Here is a 27,919-nt window from a genome sequence, read left to right as displayed (position 1 = left end):
GCCTCATGGGTTAGGAATTTAGTGAAATATCTTCTAAAGGGATTTAGTAGAATTTGCTTCATTGTTTATATTACGCAGTATCAGTCATCCTTAAGGCCCCAGACCTTTGTATTAGTAAGGCTGGGAACAGAACTGGCCAGCAAGGGATGCTGATACTGTCCTCCAGGATCCTGTTTTCCCTATACAGAAATGCTTCTCTATTCTCACATTCAGAGAATTGCTACCTTCCTTGGCTCGGTGCACCTAAATGAGGGAAAATAAGTGAAATACTGAGCAGCAGGATACTTGGGACCGAAACTCCAGAGAGAGGGTCAGTTTTTGTTCCCGGGTAGTGGTGCTGGTACTGCACGATGCCAAAACAACAGCCGTTGCTAAAATACAGCAAAGAAATTGTAAGTCTCTGCTGGCCCCCAGGGGAAAAATAATCATAAGCCTGCTCAGTGTTTGTTAAAAGATATAGGTAATTGTGGAAAAGAGCAACAAAAAGACAACTGAGCGACTGGACAGGTTGATTTATGATGAAAGATTAAAGGAGCTGAACATGAATGCCTTAGCTAAACAATGACTAAAACAGGACACGAAAAGTAGCCACTGTCAACAGTATTTGAAGTGTCTGTCTGAAAGGGCATTAACCATTTGGGTGCGTACGCTTTGAATAAATGGAGGGCATGGAACGGAGGTAGGAAAAGTAGATGCCAGATGAATGTTTAGGAAAGTTTCTTGAAGATCAAGACTGCAGGGGTGTAACTTCCATGGCAATCTCCTCCCCACTGTAACTGAAGGTGGGGTGTCCCCCAAAGGGTCATCTGCACTGAGCAGATATTACCTAAGGAACACTTTTGGGGCTTCTACTCTTAAATGCGTCACTGGCATGCCCATTTCTAAGCACGAGTGCAGAGATGACCAGACACCAAGACTGCAAAAGCCCATTCCAAGACCTCCATACAGCCAGAAGATAAAATATCCATGCCTCGGGCGTCAGAGATCCAACAGAAATGCAATAAAATGTCCAAAGTGGGGGAGAAGAGTGGCTTCCTGGACTTCTCTCACACCACTGAAGGATGAAATGGGGCTGGGCATGTTCCCGGGTGGTGGGAAGACATGGAAATGTCAGCCTCTACACCCTACCACCACTTTGCCTCTCCCAGCTGAGAACTTGGACTGGAGTAAGAGAAATGCTCTTTGGTGACACATGGCTGAAGAAACCTTGATTGGCCATCATTCAGCCATTATAAATCACATAAGTCATATAAGTCATATAAAGTGCAGTATCCTCCTCCCTGCCTAGTCCATGCAGGGCAGGGGGTGTTAACGGCTGCCTGCTACGGAGCTCCCTCCCTAGTTGTTTTGGCCATGGAGAGGCACAGCTCAGGTTCAAGACAGGAAAAAAATAAAAATTATCTTGCCACATCCTGCTGCTTTCTTTTCATCTCATGTAAGAAAGGATTAGGCAGGAAATACGGCATGGTGAAAAGTCCACCTGGAGAACAAAGCATGGATCTACTAGTCTAACAAAGTCACCACAGAATATATATCAATAAGTTACTAGGTAGGGAGGAGGCATGCACAGGTAAGGCATTATGTTGATAGATCTTTGGTTTGGCTCTGATGACACAAACCCTTGTGTAAATGTTGTATCCATGTGTACAATGAGACTAATACTTTCTCTCAAAGTCTGCCTGCCTATGTAACCACTAAATTACTCATAGAAGGGACTGCTTTTTAATAAGTGAGTGCATTGCACAACAGGACAATCCTTGCTGAGGCCGGTAGGCATGGCAATATTGTGTAAATCATTAGTGCACTTCCCAGCAATTAAATACACATTTGATGCCCACGTACCTCTCATCAATGGGCTACAGACACCCCTGAGTGACTGTTACTGTTATTCTGTTTCAGCAGCAGCTCACAAACCCCAGTTGTACCAAGGAACCCCATCATGGAGGTCGCATATATTTGCATCTTTGGTGGCTTTCACGAAATTGCTATTTATTCCCCCTCTCTGTCGCACTCTTCCAGTTCTATTTTCATGGTCAGGAATAAGGATTTTCCAAATCCTGTTTGCTTCACATTAAAGTGGAGAAAGAGAAGAGAGGGCAGCTAGAAAACAGCAGGGCAGTGGTATGTGCACAGCAAACGTGCACATGCTCACAGAAAGACACCAGCTGTGAATCCTTCTATAAACGGTGCAAGGAAATGGCATTGTCTTGATACATTTTCAAAAAGGGAAGGCAAATATATATGTGATTCAAGCAAATATATCTTAATTGGTCATGGTGTCAAACGCTCCCTTTAAATTTAATCTAATGAGTGTCTCACTGAGCTGTCAGCAATCTCCAGTAGCCTCCAGGCACTAATGAGTTAGCATCAAGGTGTCAATGCTTTTGGCATTAACCTCAATTAGGAGGAGTTAGGGTGATCACTGAATGAAGGGTCAACCATTCATTGCTGAGACATTCCTCTGGCTATAGCCTGCAGTCTCCTGCATGAAAGGGGCTGGCAGACTGGCTGCCTACTGCCTTCTCAGCAAAGACGACTCATACGTGGCAACATTACTGTTAATTACTATATATGAAACCTATGCAGGTCTTGACAGGCATGGAGAATCAACAGTAACCCTATTTAATGAGGCTATTCAATGAGGTTCCCAGGTAAAAAAGTAGCCTGTGACAATAAAATGGTAAATATCTACCACTTATTCATGGCCAGGACTTTTAAAAGAACTCCGTTAAGGGAGTCAGTATGTCAAAGAAAAAAAAATCTGGACAGCAGGGTTATGCTTACAGAAAAAAAAATCACCCTATAGATAACCCTTCTAACTTTAATTCTGCTCCACTTATCTCTCTCCAGACTTCCTGAAACATTTCCTTTAGATAAACTACATTCAGATGTCATCTTGCACAATCATTCTCAGGTAGATCTGCTTTTCTGGGGTGAAATCATGGATGGATCACAACTGCTTTCATGGCCATGTCTACCTTACTCAAGCAGGGAGGTCTCAGGACAGCCAGGCAGACCCCCAGATCCACCCCCAGCCTGAACCCAGTTCTCCAGTTGGCAGATTGCTGTTCAACCCCAAGGACATGTGCATATTTATGCCAGAGGAAATCATTCAATGAGCAAATCTGTTTAGAAACCTCAAAGGTTTGTCAACCACCATAAAATCTTGGTTACATTACAGTTTAGCATTACAGTTATTACAATAGAAACCTGGGTCCATTCTAAAACATTTCACAAATTTCTAAATTTCTAAAATATATGGATAATAGCAGAATGAAAAGAAGTCCCACCTGCCTCCTTCCCATCCTTGCCATCACCCACTCCGACACGACAGCCCGACCACCCTTCCCTGCACCCAGCCATGACTGTAACTCCTAGCCAGGAGCAGCACGGACCCTGAGCAAATTGACCTGCAGCAGCCACTTACACTCAACGGGAACCTCGCAGCGAGCCCCTGACGCACTCCCCTGTGACTTCTAGACCACGGTCCTTATCAACTAAAACAAAACCAAAAAAATAGAGATAAAAGGAATAAAGGCCTCAGTTGCACACGCCTTGTGAACAGTGAGGGTCAGGGGTTGCAGAGTACTTTACGGGACTATTCTTTTTTTCCATAGTAGAAGCTCTATATGTTTCCCAGTAATGGCAGAGATGGAGGACACAGCAGCAGGTTTGCAAAGTTTGCCTAATTGTAAGGCGGCACTTGTCTTACAGCTCATTCTGCTTAGGATCATCGTAAAAGTTGTCCTTTGAACTCCCTCTCTGCTTCATCCAGCCCATTCTTCCTTCCTCCCCATCCCCAAGGCAATGATTTTTATCTCCAGGTCTCCATTTCTTCTCTGCAAGAATCAAAGGGCTTTCAAGCCTTTCCCTTGAGGTGACAGCATTACCTGCTCCTCCTCCACCTGAGATGCAGAGTTCTGCTTCCTCAGAATATTTATTTACCCTAATCTATGTCAGACAGAGGCTCATTCTGCCCTGGTGATGAAGAGGTGCTGTGTCTGGGCCAGCCAGGCCAGACGTGTTCGGACTCTTCTGGATGCGTGATTCAAATCAAGCTACAGTGTGTTGTACAGTAAGCAAAGACAAACAGGAGCAGCACAACGACAACTTCCGATTACCTAATTTACTAAGCTCCATCTTAAAACTAATCAGGCTGTTTGTGCCTTTTCTAATTACCATCTAAATTTGTTCCTGGCCATGTCACTCACATTTCACATTGTTGTGTGATCACTGACATTAAACCTAAACAGTTCTTTGCCTCTGTAGCATATTCCTCCTTGGTGTAAGATGGCAGAGTTACTATAGTCTCTGTTATTAGCAGGTACCTCCAAGCTCATTAGTAAAGAGTGTGCACCACTCACTTTAGCATGGGTCAGCAAAAGAGATGGCATCTTGCCTTTGCCCTCAGGTGACCCATGATCTCCAACAGATCTGTGCCACAAATCCGAAATATATGAGCCTTGTTGACTGAGGGTTTTCCTTCTTTGCTTCTCTCTAAGATCCAGGAAACTGCATCCACAAAAATCGTTAAGACAACATCGTCAAAGATGACAAAGCCACAGCCTCAGAAGTTGGAAAATGTCAGCCTTGAGTTTTGTGCTTACCCATCATGGCGCAGTCTTTAGTTACACTGCCACATGCTTTTTTAATATGTTCTGTGAAGTATGAGTATTTCTGAAAGTGAGGTCTAAGTTTCTGAAAGGAGAAACAAGCTCCTTGCTTTTCCTTCCCCTAGATGGAAATGTGTAAAAGGCTGGAAGGGGGTTCAACAAGTCCATTCACTTGCAGGAATAGGCAACAGATGCTACATCACCAAAGAAAATCTACTCTGCCCCCTCTCCCATACCAGTTCCTGACAGTCTACAACAAATCTGACCTTGAGAACGAAAGACCAAAAGAATAAAAACCTGAAAGGCAGTCAAAGAAGACAGCAAAGCTATTGACCCCATCCTACCTCCTAGAATCATCAAGGGAATTTATAAAGGTGAAATGTAGAAAGAGGACCTCAATCCCATGCAAATCCAAATAACAGGAAAATCCTTTCCAAACCCAAGTCTGGAGACTGATATAACCCTGAGCTGGGGTACAAGACACCAAGCTGCTGTTTGAGAACTTTTTCAGCACTAACACTCTTGGCTGGCTACAGGTAATTTCTCAAAGTTCAGAGGGAGAAATCCCCCTTAAGAACTTAAATAAGCATCCCATTCATCTCTTACCTGGATAAATCTATGATAACTGGAGACCCAGTCAAACAGTAGGAGTGGAAATCAATAAATATAAGGAGAAAACACTGGCAGCAGCAGCAGCAGCAGCAGCAGCAGCAGCAGCATCATTATTATTATTATTATTATTATTATTATTATTATTATTATTATTATGTGGCAGTGATAATTTTGACCAAAAGGAGCATTTGCATAAGAACACGGTGGTTGAAAGCCATCTAACCATATGTAGGTATCTGCATTTGCAGAGGTCCTACATGTAGATAGCACTATCTCGGCTAAGTACCAGAAGCTCCCTTTGCAGTCAGTACAGGAGACCTGTCACTTCAAATACACAGTTCATCTCTTTCAGGCATCTACTTTAGGATGAGACGATTTGTACCTCGAAAGCAGCTGTTTCTCTCCATTACCTGTAAAAGGAGTTTTTCTCAGATGGGAATGTCTACAATAAATCTCTATGGCTTATGTGTCTACACTTGGTCGGATGAATCCCACTTCATGAATTTTTCATTATGTGTAGTCATTACGTGAGGACTGATAGCTTTTTAAAAAATACACTATAGCTTGAAGAGAAGCATAGGCTTGATAGAAAAATTACTGCACAAACTCCTATTATCTTAGGAAAATAAGACAGAGGATTTGAACAGATGTCCTAAAGCATCTCTGAACCCAGTGTCTTGACAATGAAAGTAGCCCCATAATGGAATTATGTTATATCATCATTCTGTTCTTTATTTATTTGGTAGGTAAAGCTACGTGGCCATGAATTTAAAATCTAAATGTCTGTGAGTTCTGCTTTACAGTATGACACAAGAATCCCAGTTAAACACCCATTATCAAACATGATACATTCAGTTTAACATCCCTAGAACTAGCATGCCTAAAATGTTTACTTGTTTGTAAACACCAATTTTATTTCAACTTTTGAAGAAAGGAAATGTGCATTATATATTCTGTGTCTCTCTCTAGCATGACCCTGTCTGCATTGCCCTGTTTCAAAAGGGTCTAAAAGGCTTTTGTTTTTCTTGGAAGTTCGGAATTGCTCCTTTTCTGTTTTTTGCAGATTTTGGACGTTGCTTTTTATAGCAATGAAATTTCTATAAAGCAGTTTCATAAAATTCATATAAATAAAATAATAAATAAATTAATAAATAAAATTAATCTAAATGAATTCATAAAATTTCATATAAACCTACCTGAAAGGGGGTTGTAGAGAGGTGGGTGCTGGTCTCTTCGCCCAAGTGACAAGTGATAGGACAAGAGGAAAGGGCCTCAAGTTGCGCCAGAGGAGGTTTAGACTGGATATTAGGAAAAGTTTCTTCACTGAAAGGGTTGTCAGACATTGGAAAAGGCTGCCCAGGGAGGTGGTGGAGTCACCACCACTGGAGGTATTTAAAAGACGGGTGGATGAGGCACTGAGGGACATGGTTTAATGGTGGACTTAGCAGGGTTAGGTTTACAGTTGGACTTGATGACCATAAAGGTCTTTTCCAACCTAAATGATTCTATGATTCTATAGCAACAGAAAGCAGTTTTGCAGTGATAAAAATATATTTTCTACATTTCTACATTCATGAATTCATAAATTTTAAAAGCAAAAAGGACCATTATATTCATCCAGCTTAAGGCATTGATAGATTTGCTGCACAGGAGCTAATGGACTAGAGCACAGTCCCTTTGAGACGACAGGAGAGAATTTGTGCAGCTCTTCACCCTCCCCCCTCATCACCATCATGAGGGCAACCACCTCAGAGCTCTCTTGTCTAGACCTGTAGTTGAACTTGATAGAATATTTATTTAAACATAACATTTTGGAGAAGGCCAGACTGCTTTCCCAAGTACCCAGTGAAAGAAAAGGTCAGCACACCCCCATCACCCCAGAGCATCTCTACCACCTCTCATTGACCCCGTTTGGTCTCCCAGCAGCATCAGACACTGCGAAACAGTAGCTGCTGTCCCTGCACTCATGCTTTATCCTTTACCTGCCCGGTTCTGTCATCAGGATGTGAAGTGCTTGGCCTCTGGGACTCACCTTACTGCCTCATAAAGCAGGATGGCAGGATTATTAATGTGGCAGAGCTGCAGGATTTTCCAAGCAATTTATGAGTTACCATGGTAGTTCATTAGCTCTCAGCCGAATGACCCCTTTCCATCAAGCATGAATCAAGCAGGAGGCACACACACATCCAAATGCATGATGGATATTCACATCAAAAATACATCCAAGGCCACATTTCCTCCATTTTGTCCAACCTATGTCTAAGAAAGGCACTAAAAAGTCACCAGTTATCAGGACCGACAGCCAACCCACTGAAACACGCCTAGACACAAGGAAATCCACAATCCCCATATTTTCTTTTTTTTTCTCATCAGGCCATTTCTGACTGATGCCTGTATTCAAAGAATAGCAGGTACTTAGCAGAGGGTTTACATTTACAGCCTCTATTGACTGCACGGGGAGGCAGGTCTGGCAGTCGGGACAGTAGACACTCTGGATTGCTCCCTTGACTTTCAGTGCTAAGAATAAGGTTTCTCTTTACACACAGACAAGCCCCTCATCCCCACTCAGGGAAGTATTTGAGATAATATTTAACTTTCAGGGTATTTATGCATGGGTCTTAAAATAAAGCACACACTTAAACACTTCCTTGAATCCAAGTGGCATTATGCGTGTGGAAAAAATTCAACACAATGTTTTAATACATTGCTGAGTTAGGACTTCAACAGAGGCCAAAAAAACAGGTCTACTGTACTAGAGAGGAAAGAGGTCTAGAGAATTAAAGGGAATCTTTGAAGGTAATAAGTGGACAATTAAGAAAAAGGAAAAGGTCAGGAGTACAGTAACTTTTATCATTAAGTACAAAACCACAGCAGTAATGACGCTAACAAGCTACCCGCAGATAGTACAAATACAATTCTTTATACCAAAGAAAAACAGAAAGACAGGGAGACCAGGAGATGGGGATGGGGACAGGGGGGGACATAAAGAAAGGGAGAAAGACTTTGTTGCACTATTTTTCTCAGCTGCCTTAATACTCTCTTAATTGCTGCTATCCTCTAAGAGTTTCAGGGTATTTTAAAGAAAAGGCAGAGCTAAAATTTTTCTATTTCCCTTTAGTTACAGCTGCCACACTCAGAAAGCAACCCCACCACGTTATGTGCTTTCCCAGAATTAACTTGCCTTTCCCTTTTAAAAAAAAATAATTAATGCATTTATTAATGCAGTAATGGGACTCACATACTGGAAAATCCCACCTTCCACACCATCCCATTAGCTAAATCTGGCTGTGGGCCAAAATTTAGTATTTCAGCTCTTGCCAAGGTTCAGGTTTGGAATGTTTTTATGTTGGAGGATTTTTCATCTGTTTCCTTGGCTGGGCTAATGGGACCCTAATGCACACGAGAGATCACTATCGCATAGGGCTGCCTGTTACTCACTTGTTTCAATCATCTTGTACATGCACGGTAACTTGTAGCATTTCCCTCTCAGCTAAGTGATGCCAAGAGGTGTTTAGCGCAAGATGCAAAGGGATATAGTACCATACGGAGAACCGCTGACTTGAGACGCTCCCACTGGCTGCAGTAATTACAACAAATTATTCAAAAAAATACAGCTGGGCAAAAAGTTAGATGACACCTTTACTTAAAACCAGATTCATCAACAAAACTGTGTATGTCTGGCAGGAATTCTCATGTCCAATAAGACATGGAGGCTGAAGGAATGAACTTCCAAGAAATTTGGGCATGGCTTAGAGAAAGCAAAGCTGTTGCCTCATCCATTTAGCTCTCAGAGATCCAGGATAGGGCTCATCTCCTGCTGTCAAGCCAGAGAAGAACAGTCTGTACGTGCTGACGTGAGAGACTCTTGCAGATGTTCTCCTGCCAGGACTGGGAGATAAGTCACCTCACTAGCTGTTCACTAGTCATTGCTCTACACAGTCAACACCAGCATTAACGCCTGTCACAAAGTCCACCTCAGCAAAAAGGCCATGATTTCGGGTAACAACACATGAGTTTTCAATTAATATTACCTTTTGTCACCTCATAAATTACTCCTTCAACAGGTTTTTTTTCATGACTTGCTATCAGCAGAAGATGCATTTTTCTCTTTCCAGCCCTCCCCATGCTTTAGCACCAAGAGCAGAGTTCAGCCGCCCTGTCCCCATAATAACTGAAGTTTCTCCCACGGGAAATAGTTGCGTGAAGGCCCTCCTACCCATGCTGCCATGTCCACCAGCATGCTTGCTCTCACCTCCTCTTCTGAAGCAGCACAGTGGGTCAGCAACAGTGATCAAGGACACATCACAGTTTTTGTCACAGGTGAGACCAGTGACATGGTCCAAACTGCAGAACCATGGCAGGACACTTCTGCCACACCTTGGCAGCTGGGGAGTGACAGAGAAGAGTAGACTGACTGCACTGCTTGATCTCAGAGGGTGATGAACGCACCCATTTGAACCAGCAATGAGAAAGGCTGAAGTGATGCTGAGAGAAACCCATTTTGCACACCCATCACGTTTCCCAAGCTATGCCAGGGTCACCCTGCGACTTTGACTGCTCTCCAGTGAATACCAGCAAAGCCACATCCTGCGCTCCAGGGATCAAGTGTTTCCAACTACAGGAGGTAGGGAACAGGGGTGTGTATCTAGATACAGGTCACAGGAAAGAGCACCCAAACCAAAAGGTGCGGCAGTCACTTTTACCAGTCAAAGCCTGTCCCCTTTCACTCCCACAGGTTTTGTGAAAGTAGGAGAACACCATACCAGGACCAATAATGCATGCAGCTGTATGGAAACCTGAAACAGAGATATCCAACAGGAGGTTTTCTACACTGCAATTGTTCTCTAAACCATAAGAACATCAAATCGCTTGGGTTTATCATTTCTTTTAATGCCAGGATTTACTTCTGTCCAGCACAAGTATATGGGACTGGAATTTGATTTCTTGTTTATTTGGTTTTCACATTTTGAAGGGAGAAATGTGTGTCTGATTATCACAAAATCCATCTCAGAGACATGTCTGAGATCATGGTTTTGACAAGGAGCCATGGCCACCTTCAAAGGATGAGGCAGATTTCACCCACTAAAAAGCAAAACATGCCATTTTGTGCTCTCAAGCGTGACTCATTTCCTGATGCAGTTAGGCTATGACTAGGAAAGTTAAGGTCAGATTAAGAGATCATTAATGCATTTTGTAGTGGACTTTGGGACCAGGACCACGATGCCAGAATAAGGCTGCAGAGGCCTTTGAAGGAGATATCCTCTTTGAAATACATCATGGAGCTCTGTTTGGTTTGTCCCTGGATTTTTGAGTTATGAAGCTCCTGTTTTGCTGCATTGCTTTGGTTTCCATCAAATCCCCACGAGGGTAAGTTTCTCTCCAGCCTCTTTACAAAAAAAGTGATATAACAACATCATCTTCCTGGTTAGAAAATTCACAAGGCTTTGCAGGGATAGTCTTGCTACTTCTTGCTACATCATTTCAAACAAAACCAAAGAAAGGAAGAGAAAAAAAATTCAACCTTCCTGCCATGCCTACCAAATGAAACAACAGCCAGGCAGGAGCTCAGAGCCTGATGCTCCTGCATTTCTCTCTGCTCTTCAAGGTGCTGTGCATCAGCCACGCTGCAGTAACTATACGAAACACCATAGTGACTCCATCTCAAATACCATCTATCAGATTCAGCACGCTGCAGTTACACATAGAGATTTACCCACAGACCTGTTGTTCTCTGAGGACACAGCCAGCACCTCCTCTACTACATGCTCAGCCATCTACTCAGCAGAGTCAAAATAGCACCAGAATTTCCTCTTCCAGGTGGACATAGAAAGGAACAGAGAGAGAGACTGAGCTGATCCTAGCAACAACTATATAAGCAAAACCCTTAAGCAAATATTTTCAAATATAGCAGCTACAAATGATCAAAATGTCATCACTGGAAGAAGACAGACCTGATGTTGTTTTCATACAACAGAGCGCTCTGTTGCAAAATGACTAGTCAAGTAGGAGTACAGTGTCTGCTCAACACTATGACTGAAGCTCCCAACTGAGAACTCCAACTTTTTTTTTTTTCCAAATAACAGTACTTTGTAAGGAAAATGTTGCAATGTTCACCTGAAGATTTTGGGAGTGATTTTCCATTAATACCATGGATGAGTATGTATTGGTGATTATCTTATTCTACTGTACAAAATGAAATACAGAACAAAGTAATAAGGATCCTACTGATAATGACAACTTTGCTGCAGTCAAATGAAGCAGCAGGATGCTAACATTCAGGATGTAAGCAGTCACTGAGCCAGATTTTCCTGCCTTGCAGAAGCAGCATTGAATGGATTAACAAAATATCATTTCCATGTTTTCTCCTTTTTCTATCAAGCCAATGCCAATGTAGAAAAAGAGACAGAATTAAACCACTCAGGTGATCCACAGAGCTTTCTCTTGTTGACCAAATAAGAATCACTATGAGCCAACTGGAAGTTTAACAACTTTTTATGCACAATTACAAGTCTTGTCATTCTTCACACACCACTGTTCATCAAACACGTGCTGCAATGAGAGTTATAGTAAGAGAATTTTGCAGCTCACCACAGGTGTAGATGACATTAAGATGCTTTCGGATGCCCGGGTAACAAGGATCTCCAAATTCATAGGTGCTGGCATATACACTGCAACTTCTTTTCCCGTGACAGCGCTTGATCATGAGTTGGAGAGCAGTAGCCGACTGACACTCTAAAAGGGAAAAAGGATACCTATGTGTGAATATTTGTCCATTCACATCAGAAATTGCCTAAAAACAAGTACCAGATGCAGACTGTGAGAGCACATAGGTATGAGCTTTCCATGAGCATTTCAAAATCTTTGTGTTTACATGGGAAGGTGTATCTGACTCTCAGACACCCCCAATAAATTATAAATTGATGACAAGTAATTACCAAAAAGAACAGTGTGGAATCAGAAACCCCTATACATCCATAGAAACAGGGCTGCAAATAGAAGATGGCTTGTTTTCAAAGGGAAAAGACTATCCATAATGAAAATAATTCCTTCTCACCTGGCATTTATTCTATAAATGTCTGAAAGGACCCTAAGACAGGTATCAGTATCTTCATTTTAAACAGATGGAGAAACAGAGTCATAGAAAAGTAAAAAGATGAACAACATCAAATCAGTGCAGGGCATGGAAAAAGACTCAGATCTTAGGAGTCTCACTCCAATGTATTTATCCAGAAACACTACAAGCTTCCCCATAAACTAATAGACTGTCATAGGAACAGAAAATACATTAATACAACAGTTATTCATATGGAATTCCTGTACATTTATTTAGCTGTCTGATAATGCAATTGATCACAGTAACATGCAAAGTTATTAGCAAAGTCCCACCTCACGGATGTAAGGGATATGGACATTGTGATCTTGTTCAGGGAAGGGTAAAACTCTGATTTGATTTGGTTGCGTTGATTTTTCCCAGGTTTTGCTTGTTTCATTTTGAGGGAAAGAGATAGCGAGAGTTTGGGTAGGTTTTTTTAGCCTTTGTTATGTCCAAGAGAGTTGTCTCAAGTCACCATCTCTGGCCCCCTTCTGCAGACAGCGGTGATCAGTGCCTCTGTCTGCTCTTGGAAGGTGTTGTATTTCTAAGAAATCTAATGAGGGTTACTATGAGGTTGAATACTTATAACGTTACCTTCTGCCATCTAAGTAGAAATATTCTGTTAAGCGTGTTCATTCCATGTAAGTAGAAATGTTTGTCATATCAGGAATTTAGAATATGGAAAGCTCCAAAAGTAAATATTTTCACAAGTATTATTTTCTTTCAGATGGTTTGTGCCTGTTTTCTCAGCTAAGGAGAAAATTATTTGCACAGACAAGCTCTCAAACTTGTAGGTGCTAGACTGATAGTCTGCTTTCACTGTCCAGCCAGGGCCAAGCACACGGGGAAGCTGACAAGAAGACATTTCTTCAACATTAAGCTGCTGCTAAAAGCAGCAGGAAAGCTACAGAGAAAGGAATACAAACCCCTTTTGGTCACTAATCAGGAGGCAGGGAAAGAGAAGATGAACCCCAAAACGTATTGAATGCTAGAACCAGCACAATAACAAAAGCCATGAGAGACACGGGAAAGCCACAGAAAACTAAGCCTAGAGGGCAACATGTCTTTTTTCGCACATCAAAGGCAGCATTTTATTTCACATGCTGCAAATGACAAAAGAACAGGGCCCCATGTGAGCATTTTCATACTGAACCACCCAAACTTCCTTAGGGGATTTTTGATCCAATGAGTGCCAGAGGTTCCAGTGGAAACATCTGGCAGGCAGCAATCCTGCTTTATTGTCTTTTTGTCAAATGTCCAGTTAAAGAAACTCATCAAATCTAAGCACTGCACAGGATTTCATGGAGGGCGCCTATTCTTTTTATTTGTTATTGTTCTCATGCAAAACAGACAGCATCCCACGGCTGTCTGCACAGCGACCTCGCCACCCAGCGCAGGAGCACGCTACCTCTGCGGGATCGTGGGGAATTACACATTACTGGTCCTGTGAGAGGCACGAGAGCCATTACAAGTCTTTTGCATAAGTCATAAGTCGCACCAGAGATGGTCAGCCTTTGGGAGCTTCTCCCATAGGAATGGACGGTAACAAACCACAGACTCTGCCCTCCACCTTTACAAACTGGATTGACTCTTCAGGTGCCAGATCTGTAGATTCAGCACATTGAAAACGCTTCTAGGAGTTTTATCTGTCATATACCCTAACACTAACATCACCAGCTTTTCTAGCCATCACTACTCAGGTCTTGGTATTATAGAATCATAGAGTCATAGAATCATTTAGGTTGGAAAAGACCTTTAAGATCATCAAATCCAACCATAAACCTAACCCTGCTAAATTCACCACTAAACCACGTCCCTCAGCGCCTCATCCACACGTCTTTTAAATACTTCCAGGGGTGGTGACTCAACCACCTCCCTGGGCAGCCTGTTCCAGTGTCTGACAACCCTTTCAGTGAAGAAATTTTTCCTAATATCCAGTCTAAACCTCCTCTGACACAACTTGAGGCCATTTCCTCTTGTCCTAAAAGTCATCCTATTGATGACTTCCTTCCTCCCATGCAGTTCTGAGCAGGCTACGGTCTCCATCCATGTTGATTTTCGCAGCAGCATCTGCACTAGGAAACCAAACATGGCTCAAATCTGGACACACCATTATCCCCCTTATTTAAGTGCTACCCTATTCCTTAGAATGATTTTGCCAACTAGCATTACCCCAAAGAGGTAATACAGTTTGAGATAGAACAGGGCTAATTCCAATTGTCAATTTGCAGAAGGGCCCCCCAGATATTTAGGATGCAAAGTAGAGGAGCAGGAGTATGTGGTAGAAGGCTTAGTTGCATGGACATCCAGCCACAGGGCCAGGCAGCAGGCTCTTCCTCACTCTATTCAGTACAGACTAGCTGATGTGTACATGGTAGGTGAGCACAATCCTGATGCTATCAGGTAGTAGCTGCTTTTTTTTTTCCCCAGGAGAGGACAGCCTTGCCCATGCTCCCCACTGAAAACAACATGCCATACTGCCTACAGGGAGCTGTGGGACCCTGCTCTAGCCCCTTGACCAGCCCTTCTACCAATGCAGATGTAGCTTGAGTTATAAGAGCCTCTTCTATGCAGCTCCGTCTGCCAGAGCTGGTCCTAACACTGCAATTCCTACTTGTATTTTAACAGTGCCCAGGTCCAGCCTACACTGGCTACATGTTCATCGGTAAATGAAAACTTACCCTGGCCCACTCCCTGGTCCTGAGGTCAACTGTGGTAGAAAAACCTACATCCATGCTAATAAACACTCTTATCCTCCAAAACCGAGTGGTGATACCCAGTCCCTGCCCTATAACCAACCTCAAACCATCTTCTGGACTGCCTAGGAGAGTGTTAGCTGCGCCAAGGCAATGAACCATGGCCATGGACCATGCTGCAACTTAACAGCACAGAAGATCTATTTCCCGTATCTGTGCCCAGGCCCTAGTACTGCTAGTTTACCAGCATACATGTAGCCCTAGATACCCAGCTTCTTCGGGCACAGGCCAGGCCTCCATATTCACAAATATCAGTAGTGAAATCCTCAACTCTCCAGTTGCCAGGCTGCTCCAGCTCAACCCGCACTAGCCAAAATGAGCAGAAAAGCAGAAGAGACTCTCTATGCTTCAATTACAGATGGGGATGAAATCCCCTAGCGTAGAAAGAGGGGCACCAAGATTTTAAAAGCCTCTTTTACGTGGACTTTTTGCAAACTTTAATATTGAAAACATATCCAGGAAAAAAGTCACCTGTTGGGACTGCAGCACATAAACCATACAATAATTTAGTTGGAAGCAATATCTGGAGCCTATCCAGTCCAACCTCCTGCTCAAAGCACAGCCCGCTTTGATGTTACATCAGGTTGCTCAGGAATTTGTCCAGGCAAGTTTTGAGAATCTCCACAGATAAATATTTCCCAAACTCCTTGGGCACCTGTTCCAGGGCTAAACCACTCTCCAGGTGAAGAATTTTTTCCTTGTATCTAATCAGATTTCCATTGTTGCAACTTGTGTTCATTGCTCTTGGTGTTTGTTTGGTTTTTTTCTGTGCGTTTCCAACAACAGTCTTCTGTAGAGCCACCTGTTAGGTAGTAGAAAACAGCAATAAGATCCCACCCTAAGCTTTCTCTTCTTGAGACTGAACAAACCTGGGTTCCTCAGTATTTCCCCATATGCTATGTGCTCCAGCCCCCTGACCAGCTTCACTGGACTTGCTCCAATTTTTCTCCATATCCCTTTATCTGGGGAGCCCTAAACTGGACACTCCAGTTCTCCAGTTAAGTAGAGTACTGGAAGGCCAAATAGAGTGAATAAACCCTCTCCTTAATGTGCTTACAATATTCTTACTAATAATAAGTCCAGTATCCACTTAGCCACCGTTGCCACAAGACCACACCGCTGACTCATGTTCAACTTTCTTTTCCCCCAAGACCCATTGGTCCTTTTTCTGCAGAGCCGCTTTCTAGCCAGCTGGTCCCTACCCTGTGCTATTGCAAAAGGGTTATTCAGGTGAAGAACTTGTGCACTTGCCTTTGTTGAACTTCACAAGGTTTCATGAGGTTTCTCCAGCTCGCAGAGGCTCCTCGAGGAACCCTGCTGTAACAACTGTCGTGTCCGATTTGGTACCACCTACAAACTCCATCCCATTATCTAGGTCATTACTGAAGATGTTAAGCAATATCGATCTCTGACTGCTTGTAAGTGGCTGCCAGTTTGACTTCAACGTAGCATTGTGGAGGTTTCTTGTAGTACTCCATTTCCTTGGCTCTTGTAGCAAACAGCCACAATTTAGGCAAGCCTTTACTGTTGCCACTGACCTTCAAATCCTAATCAGCACCAAAATCTGGTGAACGCAGGAGTGGCAGAAAGTCATCTGAGGTACCCACGTTACAAGATCCAGCTAAACTCTACTGACAACACCAGGCTCCCACATGGTAAATCCAAATATTCCTCTTATTTTCCCCGTGGTAAGGCCTGAGCCGTTCTCTTGGAATCAATCATGTTCTTCCAGCCCTGAAAAAAAGAAATGGGCTCTATGGACAAAATTTGACAAAGTATTCACTTCAAAGACTTCCATTTGGTCACAACATGGAATTTTCCCTGGTTTTCCCTCCACAAAATTTTTAAGCACAAATGCCTTGTGCATTCCCGTAAATGCCAGGGCAAGCAGCCATCAGTACTTTGAAGGAGGACTACACCGATGCTGAAATTAGTTTGGTCTCCCCTCTTGGTTTCATTGATCTGTCAACGTGTTTGTCCTCCACATAACACATTGAACTGAAAAATGTAAGAGCAGCAATCAAAACCTGCAAATGGGACCATCTCCCTTATACACTTCAAAGGATTTGTGATAAGGACGTCATTTAGCTGGATGCCAAAATGTCATTCAAGCATCTTTATGCCCTCACTAACTAGCACTGAAGACGTCAATAATTTGAGAGATGGCTGAGTGATAGATGAGGCTACAGCACCCTCATAAATCACAGTCACCACCATGTCATTCAGAGCTCTAGAAGTGACAACATGGTATTTTCTTTTACCCCCATGTCTCGGGAGTATAAAAACACTTAACATCACTCCTGTTGGCTGTTATGAAGTGTATCTAGGTAATTTAACTTCCAAATGTAAATAAGTCCTTAGGGAGCTGGGTTGAAGTGAGATCTCCAAGTATATTAGTACCTCTTCAGGAGGTGATTCCAGGTCAGAAGTCTTCACCTCCAGGTGCCCATTCCCAGAGCTTAGAGAGGCAAGAAAACAGAGGCTCTCTCATCCATAAATCATGCAGTCAGCCTCTCAAAAAGATGCAGGGAAGTCAAGCCCAGCAATGTGCTAGAGCAGAGTTGGGCTATGGTCCCCTTCAGCTGGCCAAATTCACATTTTCCAGGTCTTCAGAAGTGGGAGACTATATGTGGCACTCATTGCACCAGATGGCACGCTCATTCAGGGCAACATCTCCTTCCTTTTGCTGCTTGTTTGCTTGCTAAATGCAAACTGCGGATGTGATATGAAATACCATCCTGACATCAGTGACAAACAAGTGATCCCATGTGCCAGAGATATGGGAAGGACATTCACAAATGCCAACACCGTATCACTAAGTCTGAGGTAAGTACTGCTAAGCAGAGCCAGGCCCCTGCCAAGAACCTTTTAAAGCCCACAAAGCTTAAATCCCACAGCAAATCAATAAAAATGGCTTTAAGACCTCACAGATGATAGAGAGCCCACATACACAGGTTGGGCCAGAGTTACCCTCGGCTTTCATTAGTCTTGGATTGCTTCAGTACACTGCCAAAGAGCAAATACGAATCCTGGCTGCGGCGAAACTTCCACATGTGAAAGTGTTTAAAGATATGAGCTGTGCTTTTGGAATATGGTATTTTAAACTAAAGTTTGGGTTTAGGGGAGAGTGGGATCAGCTTGCGTTATGCTCTTTACTCCTGGCCGCACTTTCTAGAAGTTGCACGTCCCTCCAGCCTTGCTCCTGGTGCAAGGTGAATTACCTTTCGCAGGATCACTCCACAAATGCAGACTGCTGGCCAGTTTCATTTCACAACTCTTAGTCAAAGCCCTCAGTAGGTAATTCATCTTACCGGTTGCATTTAGTACGATAGGACTCCCTGATCCACTATCTTTATCAGCCCAACCTCTGACAGGGTAAAAACCCAAATCAGATGGCAACAAAGCCACGCTGGAGGATTTCACCAGCTGCAGCTTGCAGACAGCTTTGGCTTTAAAACTGGAATCAGTCTCAGTGATGTAATGTCCATATCATCAAGCTCACCACAATGAATGCGTTTTAGTCAGTTTAAGGCTGCTTCCCAGCATGACTATTTCTTTATTACCTCTTCCTGGTGAAAAAAAGAAATTGGAGCCAATGCCTATTAATCACATCCGTTACTTTGGTTACTCACTGTTACTCGTTTTTCTCCAATAAGGGTGACAACATCCAAATCTGAAATCCAAGCCATACGTTGCTGCTTTTGATTGCGAAACCCATCTGGGTTTGAAAGAATGTTTCCAAACAGTTTAAGTTTTGCATTACTGTAACTCTTCAATGCTCTGGTGGAGATCAGAGCCTCTTCCAAGGCAGCAGTCATGACAGATGGAGCCACAAACAGATTTAGACACCTAGTTTTGAGATGGGTGACTAATCCCACAGTGAAGTTGGGCATATGCCAGATGCTCAAGAACATCTGTGCGTCTGTTAACCCCGTGATCAGACTCACCTGCCACATCCATGTTGAGCCTGCAAAGGTAGGTTCCTGCACAGATGAGGCAGGCTTTCCAGAGCAAGCAGGACCACGTACACCTGAACGTGTGAATGTGTTAGCATGCTGTAGGGCTGTCAGGTAGTGGTTTTCCACAGGCTGTCCATGGATCTGGGAAGGCAGCAGGGCATGGAGCACACCCCACTATCAACATGTGTGCACTTAAAAAAAAGAAAAAGAAAGCCTGAGAAGAAAACTCCATCCATTCGTCAGAGGATGCACTCTCTGAGTCTGTGAATGGAGCACTCATTCTACTTTTTCAACCAACAAAGTATAAGACCTTGAAGTACCAAAAGGACCAAATGATTGTCAGTAATTACAGGGAAAGAGAATCACTGCCTAAAATACTATTTCCAGCAGTGCACGTGAGGTAAGTGATTAGGAACTGGAACAAGATTGGTGGTACCTGATCAAGAGATGAATTCTGTGGCACACTTTGGCTCAGTGTAAAGGCATCGGGAGCAGACCAACATCTCCAGTTAAAACAGTAAGCAGAACCCTAGCTTTCCTTGCTGTCTTTTAAGGAGCAGGTGAAAGGAACAACCTAAGATAAATATTCCCTTAAGGGAAGTCATTTACAATTGACAGCTCTGGGAGGAAACTCCTCCCAAGCAGAGGACAGGATTTTTCTCCAAAACACATAGCATGATTTCTTGCTAAAAAATAAAACAGGAAAAGTTACTTGCTGAGAGCAGTGAAGAATGAAAGATGGAAGATGCAGGAGTCATGGACGAGGCATTGTGAGACATGGTTTAATGGGCATGGTGGTGATAGCTGATGGTTGGACTTGATTTTACAGGTCTTTTCCAACCTTAGTGATTCTGTGATTCTGTGATTCTGAGTCGATTAACTAAGAGAAGAGAAATTTAGTTCCTGCAAAGAAAGCTGACAGATGCCTGAATCAGCGCTGTGGTTATCTACTCATCTGACAAAAGAGAAAGCAAACTTCGAAGGAATGGCAAAAAGGACGTAAGCAGGAAGAAAGTAACTCCAACCTTGCAGGTGAGGCAGCTGCTTAAATTCCTTCACGTTTTACCTAGGAGTGACTCAAAACTGCCTCATTCTGCAAGGGAATCTCTATCATAAACAGGAGGGAAAGAAGTTCTGCTGCTGCTTTTGAACAGTTTCTCATTTATTTTAAAGACGATCCATTACCTGTGTTTGATACAAAGTTCAGCTCCTTCATACAGTGACAGCTGCTGGAGGTGTCTGAGCCTCTGCTTCAGCTGCAAATTAGCCAAAAGTAGCCATCCTAGCAGCCTGTGAAGGATGTCTTCATAGAGTATTGATGAGCCAGTCTGCACCAGGTACAGTATATCAAATCCCAGGCATTTTCAGCTTAGCCAGTGCCCATTAAGTTTGATGTTCTCTTTAAAAGCCAGTACAGAAGACAGTTAATAAAGATGGGCTTTGTCCACTTTCTCTCTACTGTAAGCAGCCTGGGAAGGTAATTTCTTTATCAGCATAGCACTGTCACATGGTTTCAGATGGGGGCAACAGAAATACACTGGGTTTCTCTTCCTTCCATGGCACACAAGCCTCTATAGAAGACACAAGTGAGTTGTGTTTAGAACCACAGGAAGTGTGGAAGACAAGAGGGAGAAAATCAAACTACAGATACTTAGACCTTAAGGCCAACCAACGTGAGTACCAACCAATGAAAACAAAAGGTTACCCTTACACAAGAAAAGATGCAGAAGCAGATGTGTAAAGAGGAAAGCTCAGGAGCAGAGACTGAAAACAATTAAAAGGCTCCTGGTTTGGAAGCCAGAACAGAATGGGCTTCAGAAAACCTGCACAGTCAATCTGTTCCAAGCACAAGAAAACCCTCTTCAAGTAGGGAAATAAAAGAAATCAATTCGTTTGAAGATATTGTTAAAAGTACTTCTGAGCTGGAAGCACAGACTCAGGAGAATTTTTGCTTGATAAGCCACTGAGCTGTGGAAAAGGATTTGCAGTCAGGACTGGTGGGGAAGTATCACTGGGGCTTTGGCCCACACATGAGCTCTGGTTTCCCAGGTCCCTGCTCCCCAGCTGTGGTATAAGCACTATCTGATGCTGTGCAGAACAGAGTCAGAGAGATGCTCCAACATCTCATGGTCAACATGGAGGCCAAGAAGAGTCTAGCTCCCCCACAACATCATTAGTCCCAGCATGCTGTTTCTTTTTCTGTGAGCTTTTATGTTTCAGGGACTTTCTGTTTGGTTTTTGCTTTGGCAGTGCTGGGTACTTTAGTATCATGTCGAGCTGGGTTTCTGATATAAATTGCCATCATCATTATTACAAATAGCAGCAGGGAACTTTGTGTTGGTGCAGCTGGGTATAGCATCTACATCTTGCACAATGTCACTGAAAACAGATGGCTAAAAAAAGAAATCTACATCCAAACATTAGAAGGATGTGTAGAGAAGTCCAGCTATATATTAAAAAGTACGTTTTAATGAAAGAGAGAAAAATTACACACCACACACTTCATAAAACTTTGGAAACTTCAGCAGTATGCCAGAAAAGAGAAAATGATCTTAAAAGAAACTAATCACATCTAGAGACCGCAACTGAAGGATCAATTGCAGGTTTAATTACAAATGCTATAGTTACATTTAGAAACACTTGGTTTATTAATGCGAGCTCAAATCATCTTATCACCTTTGTATCTGGAACCAGAACTCATATAAAACATATGAGGCTCCAGGTTTGCAAAGACTGACTCAGAGTGTGTAAAGTTGAGCAAATTAATAACATTTTGCAGGTTTGGGGGTCTAAAGTGAGAATCTGAGGACAGCTTCAAACTTGGAGCCAAGAAGTCTCAGAGAACAAAGCAGTTTTGGTCTGGCAATGACAGTAAAATTTTATTATTTAATTTGCAGCAGAGAAGAGTTGATTGTGGGCTGTAAGGCATTCAAGATAAAAAGCAAAGAAGCTAACAGCTTTTGCTTCACTCACTAGAAGATAGGAATGGTGTATTCAATGCATCTACTGCTCTGCGGAGTTCCTGAGTTCATATGTCCTTCCTATTCATTACAATCCAACAAAAGTATTTTCCTGAACATGGGTATCATTCTACGAGTGCCTAGACCTAGGCTGAAGTAAAGTCTGAATTTCGGAAGCTGTGGAACTGGCCCACATTTTTAAGAGACTACCCAGCTGACACCATCTGCAAGTCAATTCTTGCCCTTGGTTCCTAAAATAAAGCAAGGCGTGCTTGCAAACTCATAGGTTTCACATTACCTTTGTTTCTCAGGCTCAGCATTTACCATCGTGGTAATTTTGTAATATTCTTGAGTGACATCTGAATTATTTTAAGAGGAACTTTATCAGTTCTGAACAAGTTACACTGGTTTTCATTCAGAGTAACTCCATGGAAATAAGTTGAGATGGTATAGATTTAAATCTCTTCAATTCTGCCCTTTTATTGTTAGGATTATATTCTGGATTTGCTTTTAACTAATAGTTGGGCAACAGGCACCTTTTGTAAGATCAGCTACTAAAGAAGTTGATACTACTGATGCAAATACCCACTTTACCTCCTCAAATATGATACCAACACCATCACAGAGCCTGCTAGTGCTATTTAAATTATTACTTTCAGAATTTTTATTTACAACCACTGCATGGGGTCATACGCCACTGTAAACAACTTTTTTAAAACCGAGTTGAGCCTTGGCTTTGAGAAAGATCTTGCCCAGAAGCAAATTTGAATGGATTTTTTCATTTTTTTTAAAAAAAGCGATTATGTGCATACAAGAACAACTTCATATAAATAATTTTTTATGACACTATGGAATCCAACAATAGTTTGCGTTTTCTAGAAAGAGCTGTAAAGTGATTTTAATTACCCCCTGGTGTTTTGAGACAAAAAGTGAAACACGCAAAGTATCTAAAATTGAAAAACGACTTTCTGAAAGCAGGCTTTGTCCCACTTTAACTTAGCGTTCTAAATGGGAATTTCATTTCTATTTAAATTTAACAAGGTATTATATGTGAATTAAACAGCAACTGATATTTATTTAGCCTTCAGACTTCGATACTTGTGGGTTTTATTACATACAAACAGACTGGCCTCTAAAAACATGTTCTTAATCATGAGCTATACACATAATAAAGTTGTTTCTGCACTGAATGTAAATCAAAAGTACATAGAGTCACACCTACAGGCAGGCGCGCTCTGGAAGCCTGGTGTGCACATTAAAGAAGAAAGACGTGGTCTGACTCCCTCCCGCGTCTGCTGCTCATCCCCCAAACCCAGCCTTGCAGCCAGTTTAAAGGCCGTCATCTCCCATATGCTGAAACCAGGACGTAGCACGAGAGCATTCCAGCCACAAGCACTCAGATCCGCTGAAGGTCAGCCGTGCTACGCGGCATTATCTGATCAGCACAGATTTCAGCGGATACCGCATCTCCTCCTGCCATCCCGGTCCCCACTGCCTCCCCCATCGGTGCCAGAGGTTACTACCCCTCATTGCTCCAGCTCCAGTTTGGAGGCCTTTTATTTTTAAGTATTTCACTTCAGACCAAGATCAGGGCAGAGCCACATACCTGTACTGATGGAAACGCAGGATGGAAAATGGTCATGGATGGTGAAGCAGAGGAGAGCTAGAACTGCACAGCTGGAGGGGCAGCAGTCTCTTAAAACCAGCTCTTGTGCTGGCAGGAACAGAAACATGTACCATGGAATAAAATGCATGTATTTCATACTTATTCACATGCTAGATCTGATCACAGATAACCAAACCAGAAGGGTCCATTATTTATATGGTGTAATAAATATTTATATGAGGGACTGTGAAGGCTCTGGTTCAAGTCATATATACATCTGCATTAAGAGGAGGAAATCAAAACAAACTGGGTTGGATCACCTTCTGCCACTGTATTAAAATGAAAAATGCCAGGGAACGAGCACCTAAAGCACAGGCTCCTTTGCTGAACTCATTCCTCCGCTCTTTCATTATCAGATCCAATGAGTTAGAGAGAGCCACTGACCATCTGAGTTTCCTCAGGGCTTTGTAAACACATCCATTTTCCCCCTCCAGAGGCACAGGAGAGCACTAGCGTGTTCGGTGACAAGGACATTTTGCTTCTCAGCAGACTACTCAGCTTAATCCACACACCACGACCCAAAGCTGAGCTTTGGAGACAGAGTTCCCATGGTCGTGCTGACTCCAAAACCAAGCCCAGATTCCTTCTACCCAGATGAGGAGTGAAATTGCTGTGGGCTTTTTGTATACGTGATGGAGAGAGACAGGGTCCTGGAGTAGGAGACGTGGAACCTGATGCTAGAGGGCAGCTGAACACATCCTCTCATTCCCTGTGGTTCAGGAGGGTAGCTACTGCAAAAACGTACACGTGAACATGTCAGGTACACTGACTATGATCAAGGATATCGCTCCGCTGAATGATAAAAAGGGTAATTGTTTTACGTCGAAGTCCTTCCTCCTCAGTCTCCTAATTAGATCATTATCTTGCACTCAGATACAAGTAGGAAAAGGGCATTTTTTTAGATTGTCTTCTCTTGGTATAAACAAGTCACTCAGAGATGCAGGCAGAGGCAGCTGTAAACAGCACAATAATGGGGCAAAGGGCTCCCTGGGCTGAGGGATATTAATGGTTTGTTGTTTGCGAATAACCCTTTCCCCAGAGACCTCCCTATGCTCTGTGTATTCTCTCTGCACTTGCTGGCAGCAAAGCGGAGGCTTTATTAAGAGAGTTACAAATAAGGTCAAATTCCTTTAGGAGCTTTTCAGAGTTCCCAAGGCATTCAAGGAGGGGTCCAGCTGTTTGCAGGGGTTTCCCATTACGGTCAGAGACACAAGTTTCAACATGTTTCCAGTTAAAGGAGGATGCTGGCAGATTTTCTCTTTAACATGAGTGGGATAGGATGGAGTTCTTCACAATAACTTTCCCTTCACAGATGCTAAGCACATTTGTATAGACATTAGAGAGAAAGCATCCGTCTGGCATGGCATGGTGTGTGAAGCCTGATGTGGGGATCTTACATCACCCAAAAGCAGCACAACGATGGCTGGGTTATGCAGGCGTTAAAGGGCTGCAACATCACGATACCTCAGATCGCTCCACCTGAGCACCTAATGTACCTCATGTCTCTGCAGAATCCAGGAAACTCACCATTAGTGGACTTTATCTCCTCAACACTCCTACAGGAGTACAAGGTCTTGTTTTTCAGGGCAGGAACAACGCAAATTAAATTATTTGTTCCCTTACCTTATGGCAGAGTCAGAAATATATACAATGCTCTATTAGGACATAAATTATTTGTTCCCTTACCTTATGGCAGAGTCAGAAATATATACAATGCTCTGTTAGGCCACCCCTCCTCCCCATCTTAGACCTCAGTTCTTTAAAAGCCTCATCTGCAGAAGCTGTAGATTTCTAAATTCAACCCAAATGTGAATTTTGTTCACTGAAAAAATGGAATAAAATTTTCCAAACTGTTTTTCATTAGGAGAGGAAGAAAAGATACCCTTCCCCACCTTTGGGGCAAGTATGAGTTCTTTACTCATCAAGTCACTCGTGCTGCCTGGATAAAAACAATCACTGCAAACCTGTCCAGGACCTACTTCCCAGGAAAAGACCCATTGCCAAGGCTCAGAGTTGACACAAATCATCAGTCCCATGAAATTCAAACAGAATAAATCTTCCATGTGCAGAACATAGCTGGGTTCCGCCTTACAGGAACTGGATGCTGCCGCGAAGTCTGAGTGATAGGGTCATATTTGTAAGATCAGCTCGTTGCGAATGCTGGGGATCAAAGGCTGTCACGGGGCAGCCCTCTCTGTATTGCAGGGCTGTGGAAACGTGCAAGGAAATGTTCTCTAGCTAGAGAGAGCTTTGATTTATAAGCCGTGATGTTTCCACCTGCTCCTGAAGGAACAGAATTGCCTGCTGGGCTAGGCAGGCCCCTGGCAGGAGTACAGTTTCTGGAGCAGGTTGGGGGACTCTGCGCGCCACTCCCACGATTGCTAGTGGCAGCTGGGAGCACAACCCCCTCACTTCAGTGCCGTAAATGTATGCAGGATTATTATCCCCCCACACACCCCCCGTCCCAGCAGCATGCCATGGGGAAGCACAGTGTGAATATGCTTTTCGCTGATTTGGGTTGCAGATGGATCCTACACCAGTTTCTCCTGTGGGGCCAAGAGCGGAGTGATAACCACAACTCACCTTCCCTTTCCTGCATCACTAGAGCTCTGTCCTGTTGGGTCAGCTGGCACACATAGATGAAGGGAAGGTCACGATACACGGAGACTGCCTGGAGCATTGGCAGCATCATGCGGAGGGGATCAGCAAGCTGTTGCTGAACACACTAGCAGACCTGGACAAACACTCTCAAATATAGCTGGGATTTGAAGGATGGAGCATGGGGACTTGAAAGACCACCTGCTCACTCACTTTTTTTTTTTAGTTAAGCTCACACACACACCCCCCCTCCTCTCAGGATTTCAGCATGCAGGCAAACATCAGCATCAACAGCTATACTGCCTGTCTTTCACCCTGCACACACAGTGCCCAAATACCTGGGAAAACCTGGGGAAGGCGTTGCTGTAGGGTGAGTGCCTCACCTCTCATCCCCAGCCCCGCAGGGCATGCAGCCAGCCACCGTCCCAGAGACACTTCCCACCCTCCCTTTGCTGTTACGCAGGCAGGAGATACCTACCCCCTCAGCACCCCAGCAGCACCAAGCTGACTTAAGAGATACGTGAGACCCCAGCAACTCCAAACATGCAGATATTTGCTCCTGTCCAACAACTCAGTCATTTTTAGCATCAGTTCGCAGCTTAAAACCTTGCACTGGATTTCGGTGTAAAGCTTCCTCGGCATTCCCGCCACTAGCTTGGCATTACATCGTCTTGTACTGAGCCTGCTCTTGTAACTAGTTTCTTTTAAGAGCTGACACTGGAGGAAGGCCCTGCCCCGTCCCAGCAGCAGGCTGCGTGCTACACTCTAGGATCCAATACCTTATTTCCTTGGGCAAACATCCAAACTTGTAGAGATCACAAGGCCAATGTGAAAACAACAGGACATAAAAGTGCTATAGAAGGTACGGCACGTGCAGCCCTGCTGTCACACCTCACTGCTTGTTCTCTTAGCTACAGCTTTGCTCTCCCAGCTCCACTGCCTCCCATCCTGTTTTCTAGTGCCACATACACTGCTCTCAGCCAGTACAAGTTTTGGGATGTTGCATCTGGGCAAAGAAGAGTAAAACTTCACGCTTTGTGGCTTCACATAGAGTTTTGTTTCACGCTGACATTCAAGAGCAGGTCCTGGTGCTAGTACCTTGTCACCAGTACGTGCCTGTTTCTGCACTCTCGGCAAGCACAAAGGAGCGGTGTGCTCAGGGATGCGCTAGAAACCCATCGAGTTTCGCTGACTCGGCAAGTTATCACCCAGCAGCCAAACCACCGCAGCAACCAGTCTGCACACTCTTAGCTCATCCCAAACACCACATGAAAGAGGTCCAGGGTAACCTGTTACACTATCTGTTGCAGCTTCTCCACCCTGGCAACTGTGGGACAACAGGAGCACATCCAGGGACATAGGTCACCTCAGGAGACAGGAGGTAACTTGATAAGGATGGTGACTCTCCTGCCATGCATCTGAACCAGGGGACTGGGTAGGAGATCCTGAACTACTCAGCTGTGCTGCAAGTGCTACACAACTAAGACACCCACCATGCTGAAAAAATAACCTGACTGGCCTGATTCTACTTGTGGTTTCCTACTGACACCCACCATCTGCTTATCGTATTTCCAAGCAGTCACTTCACATGCTTCCATTTGAATAGCATTTAACTCCTTAAGGGCACTGGATCAGCAGCTGTGAAGCCACAGATCCCCAGAT

At 43.5% G+C, this 27,919-nt stretch overlaps 1 protein-coding gene across 1 annotated transcript in view; it reads right to left on the bottom strand.

Annotated features, from left to right (window-relative positions):
- Positions 1 to 27,919, bottom strand: part of EVA1A (eva-1 homolog A, regulator of programmed cell death) — a 211,839-nt gene that overhangs the window by 93,464 nt on the left and 90,456 nt on the right. Inside the window, exon 5 of the mRNA XM_059835633.1 lies at positions 11,814 to 11,957. Within this exon, the coding sequence (XP_059691616.1) occupies positions 11,814 to 11,957 (144 nt within the window). The remainder of the gene's footprint in view (positions 1 to 11,813; positions 11,958 to 27,919) is intronic.

The sequence above is a fragment of the Gavia stellata genome, chromosome 2 (assembly GCF_030936135.1).
Source record: "Gavia stellata isolate bGavSte3 chromosome 2, bGavSte3.hap2, whole genome shotgun sequence".
Lineage (NCBI taxonomy): Eukaryota > Metazoa > Chordata > Aves > Gaviiformes > Gaviidae > Gavia > Gavia stellata.
Note: the sequence above shows the minus strand (reverse complement) of the source record. Positions and strands in the feature narration are given on the sequence as shown.